The sequence below is a fragment of the Carlito syrichta genome, unplaced genomic scaffold (genome assembly GCF_000164805.1).
Source record: "Carlito syrichta isolate Samal-C Ts95f unplaced genomic scaffold, Tarsius_syrichta-2.0.1 Scaffold304334, whole genome shotgun sequence".
In the NCBI taxonomy this organism is placed as follows: Eukaryota; Metazoa; Chordata; class Mammalia; order Primates; family Tarsiidae; genus Carlito; species Carlito syrichta.
Genome location: NW_007248430.1, coordinates 385,223 through 409,681, shown reverse-complemented (window position 1 = coordinate 409,681; position 24,459 = coordinate 385,223). Strand labels below are relative to the sequence as shown.

Sequence of the window (24,459 nt, the reverse complement as noted above, 5' to 3'; positions counted from 1 at the left end):
ACTCAAAAAAAATAAATAAATAAATAAATAAATAAATAAATAAATAAATAAATAAATAAATAAATAAATAAAAGATAGGTAAAGAAGACAATTGAATATATAGGTCTCTTTTATTTATTTATTTTTTTGAGTTGGAGTCTCACTCTGTCACCCAGACTGGAGTGCAGTGGCCGCTGGGCTTCAGCGATCCTTCCGCTTCTGCCTTCCGAGTAGCCGGAATTACAGGCATGCGCTACCACGCCCAGCTGATTTTTTAATTTATTGTAGAGATGAGGTCTCGCTGCCCAGGCGGGTCTCGAAGCCGCGGGCTCAGGCAATCCACTCACCTCAGCCTCTCAAAGGCGCGGGATTACAGGCTGAGCCACCGAACCCGGCTAGGTCTCTTTTTTAAAAGAAGATTATTAACTTACAGATGATTATACCATTATGAAAGTAGTTTTAGCTTTAAAAAGTGACTTGCATCTTTCAACCGGAAAACTTTGCACAAGTTTCCCAATCGTTTTTTAGTAACTTGAAAACAAGACAGCAGGAAAACAAGCAAAATAGTAGTGGTTACTAAACAAACAAACAAGTAAAAACAAACCACCTGAGTCCAATGAAAAGAGAAGATAACTCATTTTTGAGATGAAAACAGAAGTCACTGATATCAGAAATAGTCCCGGTACAAAGATGCAGCATACACAGGATGACCTGAGAACCGTATTATATAATGAGGGGTCATTACATAAGGCAAGGCACTTCTGTAAACATTAAAGTTATAGGAAAAAACAAAAATATGTGACATAGATAGAACTGACAACATCTTTAAGAGACTAGTAGGGGCAGAGTCCGAAAAATAATGGTCCTCTGACTCCCACTTACCTGTCCAATCTAGTTGCTAAAAAACGCTTTTGAATATTTGTTCTGTGTAGCGTTCTATTAAGATGCTCTACATCTTAACAGATGTTAAGCTCCAGGACTCTGTTCCATGGACAGCCATCAGTGTTTACCATACATTCCAAATCAAAAAAAGTAGGGAGTTTAATCTTACACCAGTCACAGATATCATAAAATCATCTCAGCATAAACTGCAGGGCACTAACTAACCACTAATAAAATAAACATGAGGTGACTAGGCTTTCTAAAAGGCCAGTTATCTATCCACACAGAAATATGTTGATTATGTGTGTTACACAAAGATCCAAACTAAAATACTAGTAAACGTAGCTTGGTATTGTAAAAACACATTTCTTCCTAATAATCAGCTACTTCATAATCAGTAAAGATAACAATTATACTTATTGCTCATGAGGTCAATTGAAATGTTGGGGAAAAGGAGGGGAATGTACTTAGGAAAATTAGATGTGAAGATGTCTGCACACATTATCTTCAATTTCTTTGTTCCCTCATATGTGAGAAACTTCTGCAGAAATCTTTTCAAATATAACTACACTCATATTTTTAATATAAAAATATGATAGGCTGGAAAATATACTGAATTTGAATAAGAGTAAATCAGATTGTGTGGCTTGGGTGAAGTACTCTGAAAAATAAACTTAAATTGTACTTTGAAAGAACATGATGTTGAAAAGCAAGTACTCTCAACTATTTTTGGAAGAAACAGAAATAGAAATAACTTAAATGGTCAACACTGAAAGAAAAGAGTACTAAATAGTTACTATATTAAACAGCAAATGAAGTCTTCCACCATTTTGGAGGCTGAAATTTTGTGACTGTGAAAACACACACACATAAAATACAAATGAATTGAAACATTTCTTCTGATGATATATATAGATACATACATATATACATACATGAGGGGGGACCCAATAAAACCCAGAATTTATTTATTAAAAAATGTATATTTATTCATACATGTTTAAACTTCAGTCATCTTCAAAGTACTCTCCATTTGATGCAACATACTTATCAAGACTCTTTTTCTACTGCTCAAAACAGTTCCTGAACTTGTCTATTTGGATGCCTTTTAGTACCTCTGCCATTTTTTTTTTTCTCTTCCACATAAGTGAAACGTTTCTCTTTAAGTACTTTTTGAATCCAGGGAAACAAAAAAATGTCACTGGGGCAAGATAAGGTGAATAGGGAGGTTGGCACACAGAGGTCATACCGTTTTTTGTCAAAAACTGCTGAATTCTCAGCACAGTGTGGGCAGGTACCGTTGTCATAGTGGAAGTAACAGTCACTGGTTTCCACAACTCAGAACGTTTCTTCCTCAAATCATAGCACAACCTTCTCAAAACTTCCAGATAAAAACTGGTTGACTGTTTCATCTAGAAGAACAAATTCTGAGTGTACTCCAAGGGCCCGCCCTCCAAAAGATAATCTCTATTTTTTTGAGAGGTTTTCCCCTTGTATCTATACAGCATATACGCGCACGCACGGAAGAGGAGGCGGGAGAGAGAAAAAATGAGAGAGAGAGAAGCAGTTTATAACTGCCTGACTCTTAAGGGTAAAAAAGAAAGTATATTTTCTACACTAGAAATGTAAAACAGCCCTAAAAAATAAGTCTAATCGTTAACAAATTTGAGTAAAATATTTTATTTAAGTAAATTAAGCCAAACTATGTTACCTCTAAAGTTGTACTGTACAATAAGGAAGCCACTAGCCACACATGGCTGTAGAAACTTAAAATGTAGCTATTCTTGTTGAATGGTCATATTTTGGATATTTGGTTTAAATAAAATAATAACAAAATTAAGTTTACTTGTTCCTTCTTGTTTATCTGCTACTAGGAATTTGAATATTACATTTGTGACTTGCATTATAATTCTATTGAACACTGCTGCTCTAGAGGAGCAAGCTTGATGATTATCCATAAAATACATGAAACAAGATTAGATTCTTAGAGAATATATCTTCTCTTCAGTCTAAGAGTTTACTCAGGCTCGTAAGATTAATTAAATCAATAGACGCTTTGGTAAGTAGTAATAAGGAACAAGACTTTAATGAATTGAAAAAACCACAAAAGGATAGGATTTACTGTTCTTGAAAATATCTATTTTAACAGTTCAAATGAAATAGTTAATTTTGGCTTGAATGATTTTCCTAGGTACACATTCACTGGAATCTATACCTTTGAATCACTTATAAAAATCTTGGCAAGAGGTTTTTGCTTAGAAGATTTTACATTTCTTCGTGATCCATGGAACTGGCTGGATTTCAGTGTCATTGTGATGGCGTGAGTAATTTTGAAAATTTGATAAGCTAATAGGAATGAAAATAGTCACAGTATAAAGCAGGTTGCTTTCTTATTAGTCAAATTTACTATGTGCCTCATATATTTTGAGAATACATATTAGAGTACATATTACAAGGTAAATATATCTGGTATATGAGTAATAAATGGGATTACTTTTATGTGATATGGTGTCTTCATAAAAATGAAGTTATTCATTGACTACAATTTAATAGCAACAACTGTACTTGAATTAGTTTTGCAAACAAATGTGTTTGTATTAGTGATTACATTTAAAAAAACACAATTTTATTTTTTAAAAACTACTTTCAGCATATGGTGCCCTTATATCTTTAGCAATTCCATTTGTTAAACTCAAGGGCCTCTATATGCCAAACCCATCATTAAGTCCTTATTTAGGATAAACTTTGCCAAAACAACCAGTAACTCTGATTTAATTCTGCAGGTATGTAACAGAATTTGTAAGCCTAGGCAATGTTTCAGCCCTTCGAACTTTCAGAGTCTTGAGAGCTCTGAAAACTATTTCTGTAATTCCAGGTAAGAAGAAACTGGTGTAAAGTGGTAGGTCCCTTATATCTCCAACTTTTCTTGTGTGTTATTGTGTTTGTGTGTGAACTCCCCTATTACAGATATGTGACAGAGTTTGTGGACCTGGGCAATGTCTCAGCGTTGAGAACATTCAGAGTTCTCCGAGCACTGAAAACAATTTCAGTCATTCCAGGTGAGAGAGCTAGGTTAAACACCGAGGCTGACTTTAATGACTGAGTTTGAAATCAATTTATAATCACTTATACCATTAATGTTGTTGCTTATTATTCTTGTTCAGCACATTCAAGAATGCCTAATGATGTTTCCATGTCAGCTTAGTTCCTAACATTTTAAAATAATATGCTGATTTATAAAGTCAGCCTTTGAGTTTAACAGAAAATTGCATGAGACATCTATTTAAAAAAGAAATTAATGTCGGTCTCTTGCTCTTTCTTTTTTTTTCTTTTCGTGCAACCATGGCTTTACTAACTGATTTGGATTTTTACCACTCACTGCAGATCTATTTTAAAAATGGATCTTTTACAAAGGAGAAAAAAGTATTATTGAACAGCATGTGTATGGCATGAGATTTATCTTAAAATTCTTTTCTCCTCTAAATTAGTTACTTGAAGGCTAGTGTAAAGAATGGGTTGGAGAGAAATAGCTTCATGAAACATGTGATCTGAAATGAAAAATAACTCCGAGTTTGTCTGTACATGTTTGTTCAGCATGTAAAACCATAAAAACAAAACTTCCTGCCTAGATATTTAAACTTCCATATTGAACCACCAGAAAGCACACTGTTCATATATAAAATCTGCTCTTCATCTATTTCCCAAACCATCAGGCTATCCATACAGCTTTTGTGTCTAAATAGCCAAGCAATTGTTTGTGGGGGAAGGAGAACGTGTGTGACTATTAAGAAATCGTGGTTTCTGGCACTCTTCCTCAATTGACCTACAGTTCTCTCTATTCAGGTTTAAAGACCATTGTGGGGGCCCTGATCCAGTCTGTGAAGAAGCTTTCTGACGTCATGATCCTTACTGTGTTCTGTCTGAGCGTGTTTGCTCTAATTGGGCTGCAGCTGTTCATGGGCAACCTGAGAAATAAGTGTTTGCAATGGCCCCCAAGCGATTCTGCTTTTGAAACTAACACCACTTCCTACTTTAATGGCACAATAGGTTCAAATGGGACATTCGTTAATGTAACAATGAGCACATTTAACTGGAAGGATTACGTTGGAGATGACAGTAAGAAGTATTTATTGACACATTATATTAACCTTAGTGTTGCTGAATGAGTTTTCAACTATAAATAGTTGAGACTGGGTGTGAAGCCACCTTTGTAAATAACTAAAACAGGCAAACTCTGATTTATTCCTAATGAGAAAAGGATTAATATAAAATAATTTTTTCTTTGTATTAATAGGTCACTTTTATGTTTTGGATGGACAAAAAGACCCTTTGCTTTGTGGAAATGGCTCAGATGCAGGGTAAGAAAACATTTTTTTTAAAATACAGAACTTCTTGAAACAAATTCGGTAGGGGCTGGGCATGGTGACTCATGTCTGTAATCCCAGCACTTTGGGAAGCCAAGGCAAAAGGAATGCTGAAGCCAGGAGTTTGAGACCAGCTTAGACAGTATTGATTAAAAGATACCAAACTTTGTCAATTATTTTTAAATGGTTTATTCCGATTCAGACTTGGAAACCTAGGCCTGGGAATACCCATCTTCTGGAAGTTCTGATAGTATGTGCCCACCATGGTTGAATGGTGGCTTGGTCATATACATTTTAGGAAGGCAGAAGTTACCTGTGAAATTTTCACTAGTTTGGCCCAAGAAGGAGAGATATTTCCAAGCAGGGACTTGTAGATTATAGGTAAATTCAAATATTTCTTGATTTGTAATTTGTAGTTCCTATCTAAGGAATTTTGGAAATTAGCAGAGGAGATGTAATTTTGAGAAAAGGAGTTAGAGAACTCTACGTTTGTTCACTTTTAGATGAAGTCCTATATGTGGCAGACTTTAGAGAGGATAGATAAATGTCTTACAAGATTCTCAGAGACTGGGAGTCCCCAAGAGACAGTTTTGCATTGCCATATAATTCTTTGATTTCCTTCTTCATTTGTTATGTGATGTTATCATTTGTTATGTGATGTTATGCCAAAGTCAGGTTGGAAAAGAAACTTTAGTATATAGGATAATAGGGTAATAAAACCCTATCTGGTGAGTCCTTATCAGGCATGACTCCCCAAGCCTCTTAATTAGAAATTTGGATAAGAGAAATAAAAGTTCAAGTTTAGTCCTCAACAACACAGCAAGACCTTGTCTCTACAAAAATAAATTAGCCAGGCATGGTAGTACATGCCTATAGTCTCAGCTACTTAGGAGGCTGATGCAAGAGGACTGCTTGAGTCCAGAAGTTGGATGCTACAGTGAGTTATGATTGTGCCACTGCACTCCAGTCAGGCAACAGAGTAAAACCCTGATTCAAAAAAAAAATAGTAAGTAGATAGGAAAAAATATACAAGGGTAGCCCTTACATGTATACAATGATAAATAGTGGTGCTGGCTACCTACCGAGTATCTTGCCTGATATACTGGGTTGCCATTGGTCCTACACACAACCATTAAAATATTATCCGTTTATGAGAACTTTTTCCTAGAATTTTACAAATAAGATGTATTTAAATTATTGTTCCAACATGTGAAGGCCCGTAGTCTATCTTTGCTGTAAACCCAGAACTATTTAGGAAATACAGGGAAGGAACACAAGAAGGGCACATTTTTATTAGTGTAGGTATGTATTGGTGGGATGAGTTTTGTTGTGACTGCAAAAGATCCAGAATATAACATGGTCTTCAGGATACTGACACACTTGGGGAACTGCTTTGAAAAAGTAATTATTCATGAAATTACATGAATTCTTGAGTGTAAAGAAGCCAAGGGCACATGCATACCAAAGGCATGTCCTAGTCTGAGTCTGCATACTTAATATTATTTCTGGTCACTTTCTACAATAAGACATGTTGTAATAGCTTAGTCATCCTGCTAGTCTTTCACCTGTAACATATTTCCCCAAGAATATTGTAAGTTAATTTTCAATCAAAATAAAGAATTTTTAAAAGCCAAGGAATAGCAGTAGTAAGTGACTCTTACGCCATAGAATTTAAATATATTTTGAGTTATCTAAACAATGGAAACTGGTGTGGTCATAAAAATCTGAGAGTATTAAGAAAATGTATACTAGTCATATAGATAGAGCTTTCGGGATTTTTGTTTCTGATAGTTTTCCCAACCTTTGTTACATAGGTGTAGTGGATAAAAGCATCGGTTCTAGAGTTTATTTACCCCAGGTTCAAATCCTAAATCCACCATTTGCAAACTCTTAGACTTTGAAAAATTGTCCTAAGCTCTCTGTACGTTAGTTTACTCATCTTTAAAATGGGAAGAGTGATACTACCTTTCTCTTAAAGTTGTTGTGATGATTAATTATTTAATGCACATAAAGTATTTGAACTAGTACATGGGTAATCATAAAATTTATTGGCCGGGCTCAGTGGCTCAACCTGTAATCCCAGCACTTTGGGAGGCCCAGGCAAGTGGATTGCCTGAGCCTGCGGGTTCGAGACCTGCCAGGACAACTTGGCGAGACTTCATCTCTACAATAAATCAAAAATTAGCTGGGCGTGGTAGCACACGCCTGTAGTTCCGGCTACTTGGAAGGCTGAGACAGAAGAAAGGATCGCTGGAGCCCAGCAGGTCGAGGCTACAGTGGCCGGGAGCGTGCCACTGCACTCCAGTCTGGGTGACCAAGTGAGACTCCTACTCAAAAATAAAAATAAAATAAAATAAAATAAATTTTATTGCATGCTAACTATTATTTTTTATTATTGTTAACATAAAAGCCCAGATAAATGTTTTGATATAGTTGATTAATGCATACTTTATTCCTATTAAACCATAATAACTTCTCTTTACTGAGTACCTACTATTGATTAAGAAATTTATGTGGCAAAATAATAGCCACTAAATATCAAATAAAAGTCTAAAGAAATCTACCTCATTTCAAGATGGCTTCTTACTGTTGAACCCAGGACTCTAATGAGAGAGATAGAGACCACAAAGAGCCAGCTCCAATGCAAACACACAAGGGTCTTTATTCAGGCTTGAGTCTGGGCTCACGCATGAAACCCGTAGAGGCTTCATGGACCAGAGCCCCGATCCACAATGGCAAGCAGTTTTTATGCACGATTACAGAGGGAGGGGAAAGAACTTTAAACTTGATTTTTCATGATTGGGTAATTTCTCCTAATGGGGACGGGAACACTTGGTATTGGTGGGTGCTGCCCGTGATTGACAGAAACCCACTTAACGGGCAGAGTGGAATCTTAGATAATTTAGGTCCATACAGTCCCTGCGTATGAAGTAACCTGAGCCGGCAGGCAAAGGGTTACATTAGCCCTTTAGGTTTCCATCCCAAGGTATGCTTAGGAAAGCTTGTTTGCTTAACATTTACATAACATAACATGGTCATTATGGGACAACAAAAGCCAAACTTAACAAAGTTTTAAATATGAATGCTGCAAACACATACAGTGAATGTGGGGTAGAAATTCATATACTAATTCTGGGAATTTATAAAATATCACAAGCGTATTATAGCAAGGCGGTTTCTTTTATACAAGTCTTTGTTCCCTTCAGGTTTACATAGCCACTGCGTGTAAATTATCATTGGGATAAAAACCGGTGATAGAGAGCAGCTGGCGCCTCTGAGTCTGCTGCACCTTGTAGGAATGTCTGAAATGGGCTTATTGCTTTATCATTTACATCCCGTTGTAAAAGCAGAAGTTAGCCCACTAATTTGGGGCTGACAATGCTTAACCCAAGAGTTCTAAATATAAACACTACTTACGCCATTATACAATTGGTCACTACCCGGCACCCAACATATGCCTAATTCTACGGGGTCTGAGGTAGGATTTAAAGTACTAAGATTTCATTTGAGGTAGAATTTAAAGTACTAAGATTTCATAAAATACATGAGGTAGGAATACACAAAATATATAGTAAACATGAGGTAGGGATATATGAAATATAGTGAACTAAACACTACTTTTACAGCAAGTATTGTTTTTTAAGTTTCTTGGTTTCTTGGGTCTCTCAATAGCGCCTAAGTCTATTTTTGTCCTCTCACTTACAAGGCTACAGTTATCAAAATGTCATGGAATTGGTTTAAAAAATTGGTATATAATTTAATTAAGCAGAACCAAGACCCCAAAAATAGACCCACACAAATGTAGTCAACTAATTTTTGACAAAGCAAATGCAATTGAATGGTGAAAGGAAAGTCTTTTCAACAAATTGTGCTGGAATAATCAAAGGTCCACATGCAAAGAAATGAACCTAGATATAGATCTTATACTTTACACATAAGCTAACTCAAAATAGACCATATACCTAAATGCAAAATAGAAAACTTCTTACTTTCACCACAAAGACACTCTTAAGAGAATGAAAAGCTAAGTCCCAGACTAGGGAGGAATTATATTTATAAATATAATATGTTATATTTGTAAAACACATATTTTTTTTTTAAAAAACCCTGTGTCCAATATATAAAATATACAAGGAACTCTTAAAACTCAATAATAAGAGAAAAAAATAACCCACTTTAAAACTGACAAAGGATCTGAACAGATACTCCACAAAAGTATATAGTAGAGATGGCTAATAAGGATATTTTAAAATGTTCAATATCATTTGGCATAAGGGAATTGCAAATTTAAATGAATTACCACAATACACTTATTAGAATGACTACTTATTTTTATAATTGGCAATACCAACTTCTGGGGAGAATGCAAAATAACAGGAACTCTCATTCATTGCTGGTGGAACTGCAAAGTGACATGGCCACTTTATAAGACAGTTTGACAGATTCTTACAAAATAAACATAGTCTTTCCATATGATCCAATGATTGCACTACTAGGTATTTAGCCATCTTGTTTGAAAATTTATGTTCACACAGAAAGCCTGCATGTAAATATTTATAGCATCTGTATTCATAATCACCAAGGTGTTCTTTGACAATTAAAGTGGCATACTCATATGAAATATTATTTAGTGATAAAAATAAATGAGCTATAAAGCCACAAAAAGACATTGATGAATATTAAATGTATGTTTCTAAGTTAAAAACAAAGCAAAACAACATACTATATGGTTCCAATCACATGACATTCTGGAAAAGATAAAATAGTAGAGATGATAAGATCAGTACTTGCTAGGGGTTTAGGGTTAGGGATTTTCTAGGTGAATCAAAGGGTATTTTTTAGAGTGAAGAACCTATTCCCTAGGATTCTGAAATGGTGAATATGAAACATTAAACATTTGTTAAAACTCATAGACCTTTATGGCACAAGGAGTGAATCTTAATGTATATAAATGTTTAAAATATATGTATTTTTTATAAGGTTTGGGGATCCCAGGATGAAACAGAGAATGTGACAAGATATACAAATATATTGCAAAGTAAAAAACAAACTCACTAAAGGAAATGGGGTAACAACATGCTAACCTTAGTAACTCTGGAAATGAGTGGGTTCTATAAGACTAACGGCAAAAGGAACAGTACCCTAGTTGATACTTGTTTCCCATGGTAATATGACTAACAATCCTAAAACTAATATGTGTGTAAACTGGTATTGAATAATTAAGTATACACACATATCTTCTTGTTCTGTCAGCTGAGAGAGCCTAGAAGCAATGGCATCCCAGTAGCAACAAACAGCATTCATATCTTGGTTTCTAATACTATTCTCCAAAAAAAAGGAGCCAGGATTCTTTGGAAAAAATGGATCATTCTAGCACTGGGGCAGAAAATATAAAAGATGAGTCTGGAGCTTGTTATAGTTCCCAAAAGTAAGAAAGTGCTTTAAAAAATGAATAAATAAAACAAAACACACACAACCATTGGGTATGTCAAATTGATATGAGTTTCAACTGAAAAAAGTTTCCAGTGACCAAAGATGGAACAATTTAACCAAGAAAATAAATAAATAGCCAGGCTTGGTGGCTCAGCCTATAATCCCGTGCTTTGGGAGGCTGAGGTGAGTGGATTGCCTGAGCCTGCAGGTTCAAGACCTGCCTGGGCAACTTGGTGAGACCTCATCTCTACAATAAATCAAAAAATTAGCCAAGCGCCTGTAGTTCCAGCTACTTGGAAGGTTGAGGCGGAAGGATCACCGGAGCCCAGCAGGTCGAGGCTGCGGTGGCCGTGAGAATGCCACTGCACTCCAGCCTGGACGACAGTGTGAGACTCCAACTCAAAAAATAATAATGATAAATAAATAAATAAAATATCATTGTATACTTCAAAATGTAAAATGAATATCCATAACTATATGCTAATATAAAGGATTAAATAAATAAATTGGGAATAATGGAAAAATATTCATGCAGAAGAATTTCAAATTATTTTTGTATATATAGTCTGCCTTTAAGGACATCATAACTGCCCATTCCTTAAATGTGAACTGCACATAATGACTTTATTCCAAAAGGGACCATATGGAAAAGGAAGAACAAAGAGTAAATTTACTGTGGAGAAACCTAACAAACACTACCTCACATCAGGTGATAAAAGTTAACATCAACAGAGATAAGTCATAGTAGTGATAAGTATGCACTCTTGGCATATGTGATGACAATGATACTTTATAGTCTTCCACCTAAAAATCCAAAATCCCAATATAATGAGAGAAACATCAGACAAATCCTACTTGAAGGGTCTTCTACAAAATACCTGACTAGTAATCCTCAAAACTGTTGTAGTCATCAAAAACAAGGAAAATTTGAGAAACTGTCACCACCAAGAGGAGCCTAAAGAGATAAAACTACTAAAGGTAATGTGTATCCTGGATGGATCTGGAACAGAAAAGGGATATTGAGAAAAAGCTGAGGAGACCTAAATAAAGTATGTACTTTAGTTAGTAATAATGTCTCAATTTTGGACACTGGGCATGGGATATATGGGAAGTCTATACTTCACAATTTTTCTGTAAATCTAATGTTGCTCTAAAATATAAATCATACTTTAGAAAATTCTACAAAACTGCTTAATAAAATAGCTCATTGAATGTTTCCCTACTCTTTGGCTGTTTTCTGACCTTTAATTTTTTATTATTGATTCTTGTCACTTTGAAACAAGTAGAATAATGTTGATGTCAGAGCCAAAACTATGTGGTTGCTAGCTCTCTGTCATTCTAAATGTCTATAAATCTGACTCCTTTGCACCTAAATTTTCTGGTTTTCCTAATAAATTTCATCTGATAAGTTTCACTGTGAGGAATCACCAAAAGCATTTATGAAACTAAAAGCAAGATGACTCATCACAGATAGCAACTCTGGATTTTGAAAATTCCTATAAAGCAAATAGATTGAAATTGCTATAACCTCTATGCTGACCCTACCTCCATTTCTCGCTCTTGTAGCCAGTGTCCAGAAGGATACATCTGTGTGAAGGCCGGTCGAAATCCCAACTACGGCTATACAAGCTTTGACACCTTTAGCTGGGCTTTCTTGTCTCTATTTCGACTTATGACTCAAGACTACTGGGAGAATCTTTATCAGTTGGTAAGGTCCAAGTTAGCATGCACAGGATTCATTTTTGTGAAAATACATAAAATGATAAAGTATGAATACTTACTTATAACAGAGGAGGGTCCAGTATAAAGCAAGTGTGACTAGAATCCTAATTGCTCATGGAGTCAATACATGTCTATATGAGGAGGAACCCCCCAAAACCAGAATTATCTTTTGGAAGACGGGCCCCTGTAGTACACTCAGAATTTGTTCCTCCGGATCAAATGGTCAACCAATTTTTATCTGGAAGTTGTGAGAAGGTTGCATCATGGTTTGCAGAAGAACGTCCCCAGTTGTGGCAAACAAGGAACTGGTTCTTCCACTCTGACAACACATCTGCCCACACCACACCACATGTTCAACAGTTTTTGACCAAAAACGGCATGACTCCCATGCTCCAACCTTTCTATTCACCTGATCTCAGCCTGAGTGACTTCATTTTTGTTTCCACAATGAAAAAAGTCTTCAAAGGTAAACATTTTGCCAATGTGGAAAAAGTGAAACAAAAAAACGGCAGAAGCTCTAAACAGCAAACCCAGCAATGAGTTTAAAAACTGCTTTGAGGACAACTCCTTCGGATTCCCTCCCTGGAGTTTTTCTGCCCTCTCTACAATCCTGCTTTCTCAAAAAAAAAAAAATCGCTTTGAGCAGTGGAAAAAGCATCTCAATAATTGCATTACCTCAGACGGAGAGTACTTTGAAGGTGACTGAAGTTTAAGCATGTAAGAATAAATATGCAAATTTTTATAAATAATAGCGGGTGTTTTGGAGTCTCCCCATATATACTGAGCGCTCCCTAAATAAAAGGCATTCTGCTAGAGACTATGGGAATGCAAAAAATGTCCATGACTGAGGAGTTTACAATTCAGGTATGGAAATATAAACAAAATATGAAAATATTTTTGAAATCAATGATATAAAATTTCGAAATTAAAGCTATAGCTAATTGAGGTTAAAAGACAAGGGAAAAAAATTTCACCTCTAGATGGTATGGAGAGTAGGCTGCCTTGGACGTGGAAACCCATTGAAAGGAATTAAAGAGCCCGGCTCGGTGGCTCAGCCTGTACCCAGCACTTTGGGAGGCTGAGGTGAGTGGATTGCCTGAGCCCGCGGGTTCGAGACCCGCCTGGGCAGCGAGACCTCACCTCTACAATAAATCAAAAAATCAGCCGGGCATAGTAGCGCATGCCTGTAATTCCGGCTACTCGGAAGGCTGAGGTGGAAGGATCGCCGGAGTCCAGCAGGTCGAGGCTGCGGTGGCCGGGAGCGGCCATTGCACTCCAGTCTGGGTGACAGAGTGAGATTCCAACTCAAATAAAATAAAATAAAATAAAATAATTTTTTAAAAAATGAATTAAAGATATAGTGCTCTCACTTATAATACTATCCTGTTTATGAACCCCAATGAAAGCATTTTAGTGGAGCTCAAATGCATATACAGTAAAAACTAATTTAAAATGTATTTATGTCAAATGATGCTGCAGTCAAGTCTCAAATATTTTAATTATTATATGTTTGTGTGGAGCATTTTAATATCAAATAAATACTACAAAGCATTAGTCTCCTATATAACTGTGATAATCAGATCTTTATTTGGGGATATTATGCTAAAATACTGATGAAATGATTCCCTTTTTTTCCCTAGACGTTACGTGCTGCTGGGAAAACGTACATGATATTTTTTGTCCTGGTTATTTTCTTGGGCTCTTTTTATTTGGTGAATTTGATCCTGGCTGTGGTGGCCATGGCGTATGAGGAACAGAATCAGGCCACCTTAGAAGAGGCTGAACAGAAAGAGGCTGAATTTCAACAGATGCTCGAACAGCTTAAAAAGCAACAGGAAGAAGCTCAGGTAATGAGTAATAACAAGCAGTTTATTATTATTATTAGTTCCTAAGTAGGAATATTGTTGTAGCATAAAGGTCAAATGGAACTGGCTTTTCATTTCATTTTATACACAGGCATTGTCACCAGAAAAAAGAAAACTCTTCAAATCTAAATTTATTTCTAAAGTCGGAGTCAAAGGACCTTTTTTAGACTATATATAAAGAAATCAACTAGTGGGTAGAGAATACATTAGGAATAAAATATATTATGCAATTGTCTCATGAATCTGAAGCAGGGAATTTAATTTTTAGTTTAATTTAGAAAAGAAATATAACTGATATTTCCAACCATTAGTGTTTTACCCTTAATTATGGCATTTGAGATTTTATTCCAAAGTTAATTGAGCTCAAATGTTGACAAAAATCTTTATACATACCTATTCTTGGGATTTCTGTAACACATAAGGTGTTTGCCATATCAGGAAGGCATCTGAAACTTGATGCCAACTTGAGATTATTATTTATATTAAAGGCTTTTTAGGTTAGTGGTATAGTCAATGGAGAATTCTTGTCTCAAGGAGAAGAGAACTATACTAAAAGGAGGAAAACTAATGAAAGGTGAAGAACTTGGGAAGACAGTAAAAGTCTGATTCATATTAGTTAGAGTTATAATTCCTTTACATCTTTGCCAACATTTGGTATGGTCAGTCTTTTTAATTTCAGTCATTCTAATAAATATCTAATTGCTGTTTTAATTTTTGTTTTCCTAATTACTAATAATGTTTAGCAACTTTTCCTGTTCTTATTTTCCATTTGTATAGCTTCTTTCATGACGTGAGTGTTCAAACATTTTCCCCCTTTTTTGGCTAGGTTGCTTGATTTCTTATTAATTAGTTTAGAGTGTTCTTTATATATTTGGAATATGAGTCCTTGACCATTTATATGCTTTTAAAATGTAATCTCCCAGTCTCACTTATCTTTTCGTTTTTCTAATAGTATTTTTAGAAGTAAACATTTTTTATTTTGTTAAAGTACAGTTTATCTAGTATATTATGTCTTGGCTTTTTAAAATCACATTTTTGATGTTACATCTAAGAAATTTTTCCAAACCAACACCATAAAGATTTTCTTCTAAATTTGCTTATAAAGTTATATAGTTTAATGTTTTACATTCAGGTCAATGACCCCCTTTTTTTTTTTTTTTTTGAGTTGGAGTCTCACTCTGTCACCCAAACTGGAGTGCAGTGGCTGCTCCGGCCACCGCAGCCTCAACCTGCTGGGCTCTCGACCTGCTGGGCTCTGGCGATCCTTGCGCCTCAGCCTTCCTAGTAGCTGGAACTACAGGCGCACACTACCATGCCCGGCTAATTTTTGATTTATTGTAGAGATGAGGTCTTGGCCAAGTTGCCCAGGCGAGTCTTGAACCCATGGGCTCAGGCAATCCACTCACCTCAGCCTCCCAAAGGCACGGGATTACAGGCTGAGCCACCAAGCCTGGCTGAATGACCTATTTTTAATTAATTTTGTGTAAGATGTGAGTCATGTGTTGAGATTCACTTTGTGTATATGAGTAGCTAACTATTCCAACACCATTTGTTAAACAAAATATCCTTTCTCCACTAAATTTCCTTTGAACTTTTGTCAAAAGTCAGTTGTCCACCAGTAAGTGTATCTGTTTCTGGACTCTATTCTGTTTGGTTGATATGTAGCGGGAACACAGAGAGGCCCGTGACACCGAGGCTGTTTTAGGAAGTAGCAGATTTATTAGCACCGGTGCATCTCAGAGGGCTAACACTCCCAGGCTGAGCACCCTGGGGAGGGAGGAAAGGGGTCTTATACCTTAGTTTCCGTAAGGGATGGTGGTCGGTTGAGTGATTGTACATCTTCTGTGGAATTCACAAGGTTGTACTCAGCAAAATCAGATTTTTAAAGAACCAATGGTCTCCAGGATATGCAAAACAAGCAGGGGTTGTAAACTGATGACTTCACAAAGAGTGAATTGGTCACTATTTTTCATCTCCAAGAAAACTGTCCTTGGCTATTTGATTTTTTTCTTAAGCAAAACCTGTCTGGCAGGTTTTCAGAGCCTGCCAATTGACTTTCAAAAGGAATACTTTTAACTGTTATCAGCCCCTCTCCGTCACATATTTATTTGTCTTTCTTTATGCCAATACCACACTCTCTTAATTACTTTAGCTCCATCACAAGTCTTGAAATAAGATAGTGTAGATCTCCATTTTTTTCCTTTTTTCATAGCTGTTTTGACTGTTCTAGGTGCTTTGTGGTTGCATATGAGTTTTAGAATATATTTGTCAGTTTCGGTTTAAATGGATTTTATTTCTTTGTCTTCAAATTTACTATCTTTTCTTCTACAACATCTAATATGCCACTAATCCCATGTTTCCAATCAACATTTTCAACATGCACAATACAGTTATAACACCTGTTTAAGTGCCTTATCTGCTAATTGTGACAACTGTGTCAGTTCTTCGTCAGTTTTAATTTTACTCTTCATTATGGGTCACGTATTCCTGCTTTTCTAAACTCTTGACAATCTTCAATTGAATTCCAGACTGTCAATCTTACATTTTTGGATGCTGGATATTTTTGTATTCCTATAAAAATTGTTGATCTTTGTTTTGGGACATAGTTATGTCATTTATAAACAGTCTTACCCTTGTGCATCTTCAAGCCTTTGAAGATTTGTTAGGTAGGACCAGAATAGCATTTATTCTAAGGCTACTGACTCCCCACTACTGAGTGAAAACGCTTTTGAATACTCTACCCAATGTCCATTTAAAATGAAGTGTTTACCAATGTAACTGGTAGAAATAGTTACTGTTCTGACACAGTATGAGTACTGGGTGGTGTTCCCTCTAATTCTTGGTCTCAGATAGTTCCCTGACATATACGCATTGATAAATATTCTTCTCAATAATCCAGGAGGACTTGAGAAGATTTCTAGAGTTCTCTCTCTGTCAGCTCTTTCCTCTATTGTACCTTGTCCTGTGAACTACAGCCACCTCGGTTTCCCTGGACTCTTAGCTTCATCTACGCCAATCTTGTAGTCTACAGAGATGCTCCCTCTCTATAACACAGTCTGGAAGGTTAAAGCCTATAGCTAAGAAAATTATGGAACTTGCTTTCTTTTTCATTTCCCAATATCTCAGAATATCCTGATAAGATGTTACATGTTTTTTGTCTGCTTTATTGGTTGTTTTAAGAAGGAGAGAAAATCTTGTTTCTGTTACTCTATTTTGTCTGGAATCAGAATTCAAATAACTTTTCTACACATTGATTTTGTCAATACTTGTTCCAGATATTTAAAATATTGTTTGAACATCAATATATACTTGAAATTTATAAGTTCAAATTTTAAGTTTTTAACAATTCTGAGTTACTTTGAAGCTACACAACATATAGCATTAGGTCCTTTTCTGAGGCATTTTTTGGTGGAACAGGGACAGAGCAATACGTTGTTTAGCTAGTTGCTGAGCTAAAGCACAGACTTAGCTTTTGCTGTCCATGTTGGCTTTGTTATTTTCCTCTTTTTACCGGGTACAGAGTAGTAAAATGGTTTACTTTATTGATTTTATAAGAAAAACTTAAATAAATTTGGTGATACTTGAAAAACTTATAAAATATACCTCATACTTGCCAGAAAGTTCTATATTTCAATTATTCGAGTTTTATTTCATATCATTGCCACTATAAAGAAAACACATTTACATAATAGGGTAATGAAGCAAAATAATTATTTATAGGGCAAAGACTTTTATTTCAAAGTTTTCAGTAAATGTTATAGGTAATAATATTTATAAATTACATATGATGGTATTTTAAAGCACTGGGTTATTCTATTACCATTTATAAAAGCAGACAACTTAATGTACTTGAAAATGCTACATAGATAACAGTACAGGAGTAAGTTTATTCTAAAATGCAGCCACTTTAGGGTAAAATATGGCATCAATTAAAACAGTGTAATCTTTTTGAATTTAAAAGTAAAAGTGCACTATGTCTAAGAGAATTTTCAAGAACCTAATTTTCTACATCATTATTTGGTAGGCTAAAAAACATCAGTTCTATTCACTTGATATTAAATTTTAGTCACCAAATCATCACAATTTGACCCAGCTTTCACTTCATACATACAAAATTTACATTAACCCAAGGTAAAGTGTTCAAGTACTGATTGGGATAACACAGTGCCAAATCCATTTTAGTTCTGTATCAACAACACAGATAATGATGACTAGTAAACAGCCAATGACCAAGCAGAGGAGGAAGTTGGAGGCAGACAGAATTAGTGCACTTATGAGATCATTTATGCTGCAGTATAGGTTGTCTCACTAATCATCGATGACTCTTCCAAGGTTACTATTTAGCCAATGGCTTCATGAAGGCTAGCATCACTTCCATTTTATTTAGTATCAGTTAAAGGGCTTCCTAGTGCTAGTCATTGTATAGACTTGAAGAAAGACAAATCCTGCAAATAAATAAATGTTTTGTCCTAAATCACTGGAATTGTGTTTGTCATTTAATTTGTGATCTTTAAATGTCTAATAATGCCCAACTTAGCATACCTCATAGCAGTCTATATTGGTCTGATAAGAAAAAAATTTAGGAGTAAGCTTTAGGACAAAATTTAAAATAATGGTTTTTAATAGATCTAATATAATTAGGGGTAGAATTGAAACAGGCATAGTTAATGTCTTTTAGCTTTGAATGGGATTTTAAATGGATTTTATGTGCAAAATGAATGAATTATTAATCATGTGGTTATATTTTTAAGGACACATAGATATAGTGATTTATAGAGCTTATTTTGAATCACACAGAAGTGCTACATGAAAATGTTATTTCCCTGAGTAAATATTAAGTGTTATTTATTACAAGAGGAATTCAGCAGGTCTGCTGTGAAAGTAACGCTATTATTCTAAATAAGAAGGACATTGGCAGAATCACAGAATTGGGCATAAACAGGTACACAGACATGTGAGATGACAGGAAACATCTGCCTTTGAGGGAATTGGCAAATCACTGGAAGTGGAACAAGTGACAGATTTGAGCTGATGAGTGACTCAGAAAATGTGTTGTGTCGAAGGTTACCTTTGTTGCCTTAGAAATCTGTTTTGGTTTTGAGTTAGTTGAACTGCTACCCAGAATAGGTAGGGAAATTATGTCTTATGCAAAACAAAGTTCGGAAGTAATTTAAATGAACATGAGTTTCAGGATTATGGTACAGGGAATATTATCATCACTTCCTTTGTTTCTAGTGACAAACAAGTCAATAAATGATTACTACTGTGTGTTCTGAGCTTGTGTCTATGCAAAATGAAAAGGAGAATTAAATATTTTATTTATATAAGAAACGATATATGTATATTCACTCTTTCAACAAATGATGTCTATTATGTACTGCCTAAGCATCCAGAATTATGAAACTAACTTACTACAACTAAGTGCCTCATTTATTCACTTTATTTTACATAAATAATCACATTTATAAAGGGTCTAGTATCTCATCATGAGTTATATTAGAAATAACACTGATTATCAAGAATTCAGTAAAAATTCTGTCTGACTATATAAGATTTTACAAAAATCTAAATTTTTAACTAGTGTTTCATTTAAATGCTGGGCATTGCCTTATATCAAGTCTTAAATCTGACTTTCATAATTAATATAGCATTTAATATAAACAAATATGTGTTATATTTTATGTGTTGCTTAGTTCAACACATTAATTTAGTCCTATATTGAATACTATTGTTCCCTCCCAGAGATCACTTAATCTTAGAGAATCTGTAACACAGTACCACTAGTCTAAAGCACCATAAAAGGGCTTTATTTTTTATCTTTATCACTACTTCTCAAAATACATTACTGTTACACAGACCATTCTGACACACAGTCTTTACTACAAGATCTTGAATAGTCAGGGCTAAGTATGTCTTGTTCTCCTTCCACCCATTTGTTTGAGACAATTGATAGTAAAATGGCTTTTTAAGTCTTTATTCTCCAATCATTTACTAAGCCCTTTTATGGAAGGTGATATACTTGGCACTGAGCATACAATGACAATTCCTATCTAGCTTATAGTTGATGGGGAAGAGAAACAAAATAGTAGATAAATTAGACTTGCTTGTATTTAGCAATAACATATGTAAAACATTTAACTAATATTCTCATAATTTATTTCCACTGATTATGTTTGAAAACAGTCATATACTTCATGAGAACTTCACTGATATGTACCATACTGTTGTTTCGCAGCCTCTTGATGTCATAGTTAGATCATTTCCGGTCTAAAACTACTATTTATATAAATAAAAATACAAAACATTTGCTGGCTGTGTTTCATTAGTAGGTACAGAATTTCAAAATGCTTAAGAATACTGAGTGCTGAAATGTGAAATGAAAATTTTTGAAGTTCTCATAATCCCTTGAGTGATTATATTAAGCGCTTATGTATTGCTATGTTAATCATTATTATTTATAATAAGAAATTTATAGACATTTTGAAGTTTTAAACTAAAAGTACTATGTTAATAAGTTATCTGGGAATAACATGACCACAGAGATGTGAACTATAGTCTTAAATGTAATTCAAATAAATGATGAGGATAAACTAGCCAATACTTTCTCACTACTTCCATCTAGAAGAAAGTAGACACATAAACGTTTTGAGTTCACAAAAAAGAAAAGAAAAAATCTCTTGTTCTGGGTTAGAAGGGAAAAACTACCACTCACTTGTTCACAACTGCACACAAGAGGAAAAATGCTATGGATGGAATCACAATAGTAATCAGATGAGCAACCACTACTAAGAGAACATTTGCTTTTTAAAGTTCTTTAAAGAGAACTTGAGGAGAACAACCCTCCCCTGAACAGAAGCTAATCACAACAAAACTTAAAGAGAGAGAGAAAAAAGACAATTCTAGAGAAATGTAAAACCAGACTTTTCTTGCCTTAATGCATTGACTAGCATATTGCTTTATGTTACTTAAAATGTGAATAACGCTTGTGATAAGACAAGATAAAAGGACAAGATAAAAGAGAAGACAATTTTCTCTTATAGTTAACAGTCTTAAATGTATCATAGTCAACACTTTTCAGAGTTATAGGTTCTAAATATTGCCTGACTTTGTTTTGCAACAGGCAGTTGCAGCAGCATCAGCTGCTTCAAGAGATTTCAGTGGCATTGGTGGGTTAGGAGAGCTCTTGGAAAGTTCTTCAGAAGCATCAAAGTTAAGCTCCAAAAGTGCTAAGGAGTGGAGGAACCGAAGGAAGAAAAGAAGACAGAGGGAACACCTTGAAGGAAGCAACAAAGGAGATGAAGACAGGTTTCCTAAATCTGAATCTGAAGACAGTGTCAAAAGAAGAAGCTTCCTTTTCTCCATGGATGGAAACCGACTGACTGGTGACAAGAAATTCTGCTCCCCTCATCAGGTATGATCTTCTACTAAGTACTCTGGTTTGCTTTTCATTGTCATTGCTTTTTAATTGCTGAATTTTGTTTTGGTACACTTTTATTATATCTGACTTCCGTGAGGGACAAGGGACTAACATTCAATATAGTTATTTAAATTCTTATCATAGATAGTCTTTAAAAGGGTTTTTTTTAAGCCATTAATAATTTTTAATTTATGATAATCAGCTTTAAGTGTTTCACTATTTTGAGACTATGTTTCTTAATTTTTTTTCCAATAAACCATACCTATCAGACTTTCCATTATGACAGTTTTGGAATTTCTTGTTTATATTTTCCATTTGGAGACTTCATATAAACTTATCCTCTTTGCATATGAGTTTCTGCATTTCTCATCTGAGATTGTGAATATAACATGTATACATATGAATTTTGAAAAGAAATGTCTTGTAAATTTTGGCTTTATCCTTTGACATGAGAACTATACTATGATGAGTCTCCACTGTGCTAGCATAGGGTCATGCCATGACACAGTGAGTGAAATTATGACCTAAATGTTCTTCAAGAGAAGAGTACTGAATTAGTCTATTTTTGCTCCAATTTAATGCCAACTGCACAATTCTTCAGCATAATTTCAAGTAAAAGAGTAAAAATTGGTTTCATCTATTTGTTGTATAGTAAGTTTTATGGCTAGTAAGTTCATGTACTATTCATATTTGCATAAATGTAAATAATAAATAGTTATGAAATTGGCGATAAGTGCAGTTATGGCTTTGAACACTATTTAGCTCCATTAGAATTTCATGTGCTACAAATTATAAGCTCTTCTAATAATAATAATCTGAGTTAGAATTATACCCTTAAAATAATACTTTGAGAGATAATCTATATGATTAATTTAAATTTAAAAACTGTAAAGCAATCAAGAAGTATGATATCCTTTTTTGTAAAAAAACAAAACAAAACTTTTTTTAAAAAGAAGTGATAAATACAAAGTTTAATATTTGTGAAATTTTGAATTTCAAATTTTTACAATTCAGTGTTTACTTTTGGTTGGAAGGAAAGATAATATGCAAGTTATCAGTGAACTGCTTCTAAGTGAACTACAGAGGAGCAAGAGCAGAGGCGTTAGTTGATAGCCAGAGTTTTATACTAAAAACAGAATCAGTACATATATATGTTATATGTATTTCATCTATATTTGTAAGTAAATAGATGATAGAGAGATAATTTATTTTATGATTTATAGTTACATGTAAATGTTTTTAAAATTTTAAAGATAAACTCTATTAATAACTTAAAACTTGTATTCTCATATTAGAATAAAGTGGACATGAACACTGTTATAAGATCAAAACCATTTTTCAACAGACAATTTCAATGTCAGGAAATGCAACTATAACATCTTGTGTAATATAAGTATACAATATGAAATAAAATTAGTATATTTCATTTGGGGATTAACTTGAAGCTCTAGAGGGTAACTCAGTTTCTCAGACCAGACCTTTTTTTTTTTTTCTGGCTTAAACAGTCACCTTTGATATTTTAGCATTCTTAAAACTATTAGGAGTTGTTAGAATTAGGAGTATTTGAGACTATAGCATAATGTCAGATGTCACAAAAGTTTGTGTGCCTATCTCAAATTAGTTTTGTGACATTAGTCAAGTCACTTGTACTTTGTAAGGTTCAGGTTTCTATAAAATAAGGTAATAATGCCTACCTTAGAGAGTTTGGGGAGATGAAGCAATATATAGAAAATCTATGTGACAAAATGTAAGCCTCTTATTAAGTTAAAATGGGCAAATTATTTCCAAATAAGAAAAATAAAACTTTTGAGTCGTTTCAATGACTCACAAATATACATGCATAGTAGCAATATTTACATAAACATATTTATGTATGTTTGACAGTAGTATTCTTTCCTTCATTATTTAATAATTGTGCTCAAACAAAAACTTGTGAATCAGTTCATTCAATCAACAAAGATTTAATGATTACCTACCATGTGGCAGGATTTTAGATGCTGAAGATACCTCAACGAACAAAAGTAGTTCAATTCACTGACCTCATGGAACTTTATTCTAAAAGAGACACACAATAAACAAAATAAGTAAGATATAGACTGTGTTAGAAGGATAAGTGCTATGGCAGAAAAAATAAGCAGGAGAAAAAATAGGCAGGAAAAGGGGAGCCAGAACCATAATTGGAGGTAAAAGTTTAAATAGCATGGTTTAGGAAGACCTCACTCTTTAGAAGGCTTTTTTAAGCAAAAATTTAGAGGTGGCTATCTTATGAAACAGCATCCTGGGGTGATCAACGAGAAAGTGCAAGTCCCTGATGTGGTAGTAGGCCTGAAATGTTCAAAGAGCAGCTAGTGAGCCGGATTTGCTGGAGCTAAGTAAACCATAATGAAGAACAGAGGCAAGTTAGTTGACAGCCGGAGTTTTAATACTAAAACCAGAAGCTGTACATACATACATATGTTATATGTAGTTCATTCTATATTTGTAAGTGGATAGATGATAGTTTCAAGAGTAAAATAATAACTAAAAGCATTAAATTTGTAAAGACAGGCAGAAAGCATTAGCACAACTCACAAGCAGAAGTATGTCAGAAGCAGTTGACAGTTTCTGGTTTTGTAAACAGAAAAGGACTCTCTGTCATAAGAAGAGAACCAGTGAAGGTGGTGGGAACTGAAAGCATAAGGGAATATTGTTTCAAACAAACATATCAGCCGGGGTCGGTGGCTCAGCCTGTAATCCCACGCCTTTGGGAGGCTGAGGTGAGTGGATTGACTGAGCCCGTGGGTTCGAGACCCACCCG

The 24,459-nt window shown here is 34.7% G+C and overlaps 1 protein-coding gene across 1 annotated transcript in view; it reads left to right on the top strand.

The window, feature by feature from the left end:
• Positions 1 to 24,459, top strand: part of SCN3A (sodium voltage-gated channel alpha subunit 3) — a 105,535-nt gene that overhangs the window by 18,092 nt on the left and 62,984 nt on the right. Inside the window, exons 6-12 of the mRNA XM_021713179.1 lie at positions 3,053 to 3,181; positions 3,829 to 3,920; positions 4,705 to 4,977; positions 5,156 to 5,219; positions 12,225 to 12,366; positions 14,021 to 14,227; positions 21,366 to 21,656. Coding sequence (XP_021568854.1) covers positions 3,053 to 3,181; positions 3,829 to 3,920; positions 4,705 to 4,977; positions 5,156 to 5,219; positions 12,225 to 12,366; positions 14,021 to 14,227; positions 21,366 to 21,656 — 1,198 coding nt within the window. The remainder of the gene's footprint in view (positions 1 to 3,052; positions 3,182 to 3,828; positions 3,921 to 4,704; positions 4,978 to 5,155; positions 5,220 to 12,224; positions 12,367 to 14,020; positions 14,228 to 21,365; positions 21,657 to 24,459) is intronic.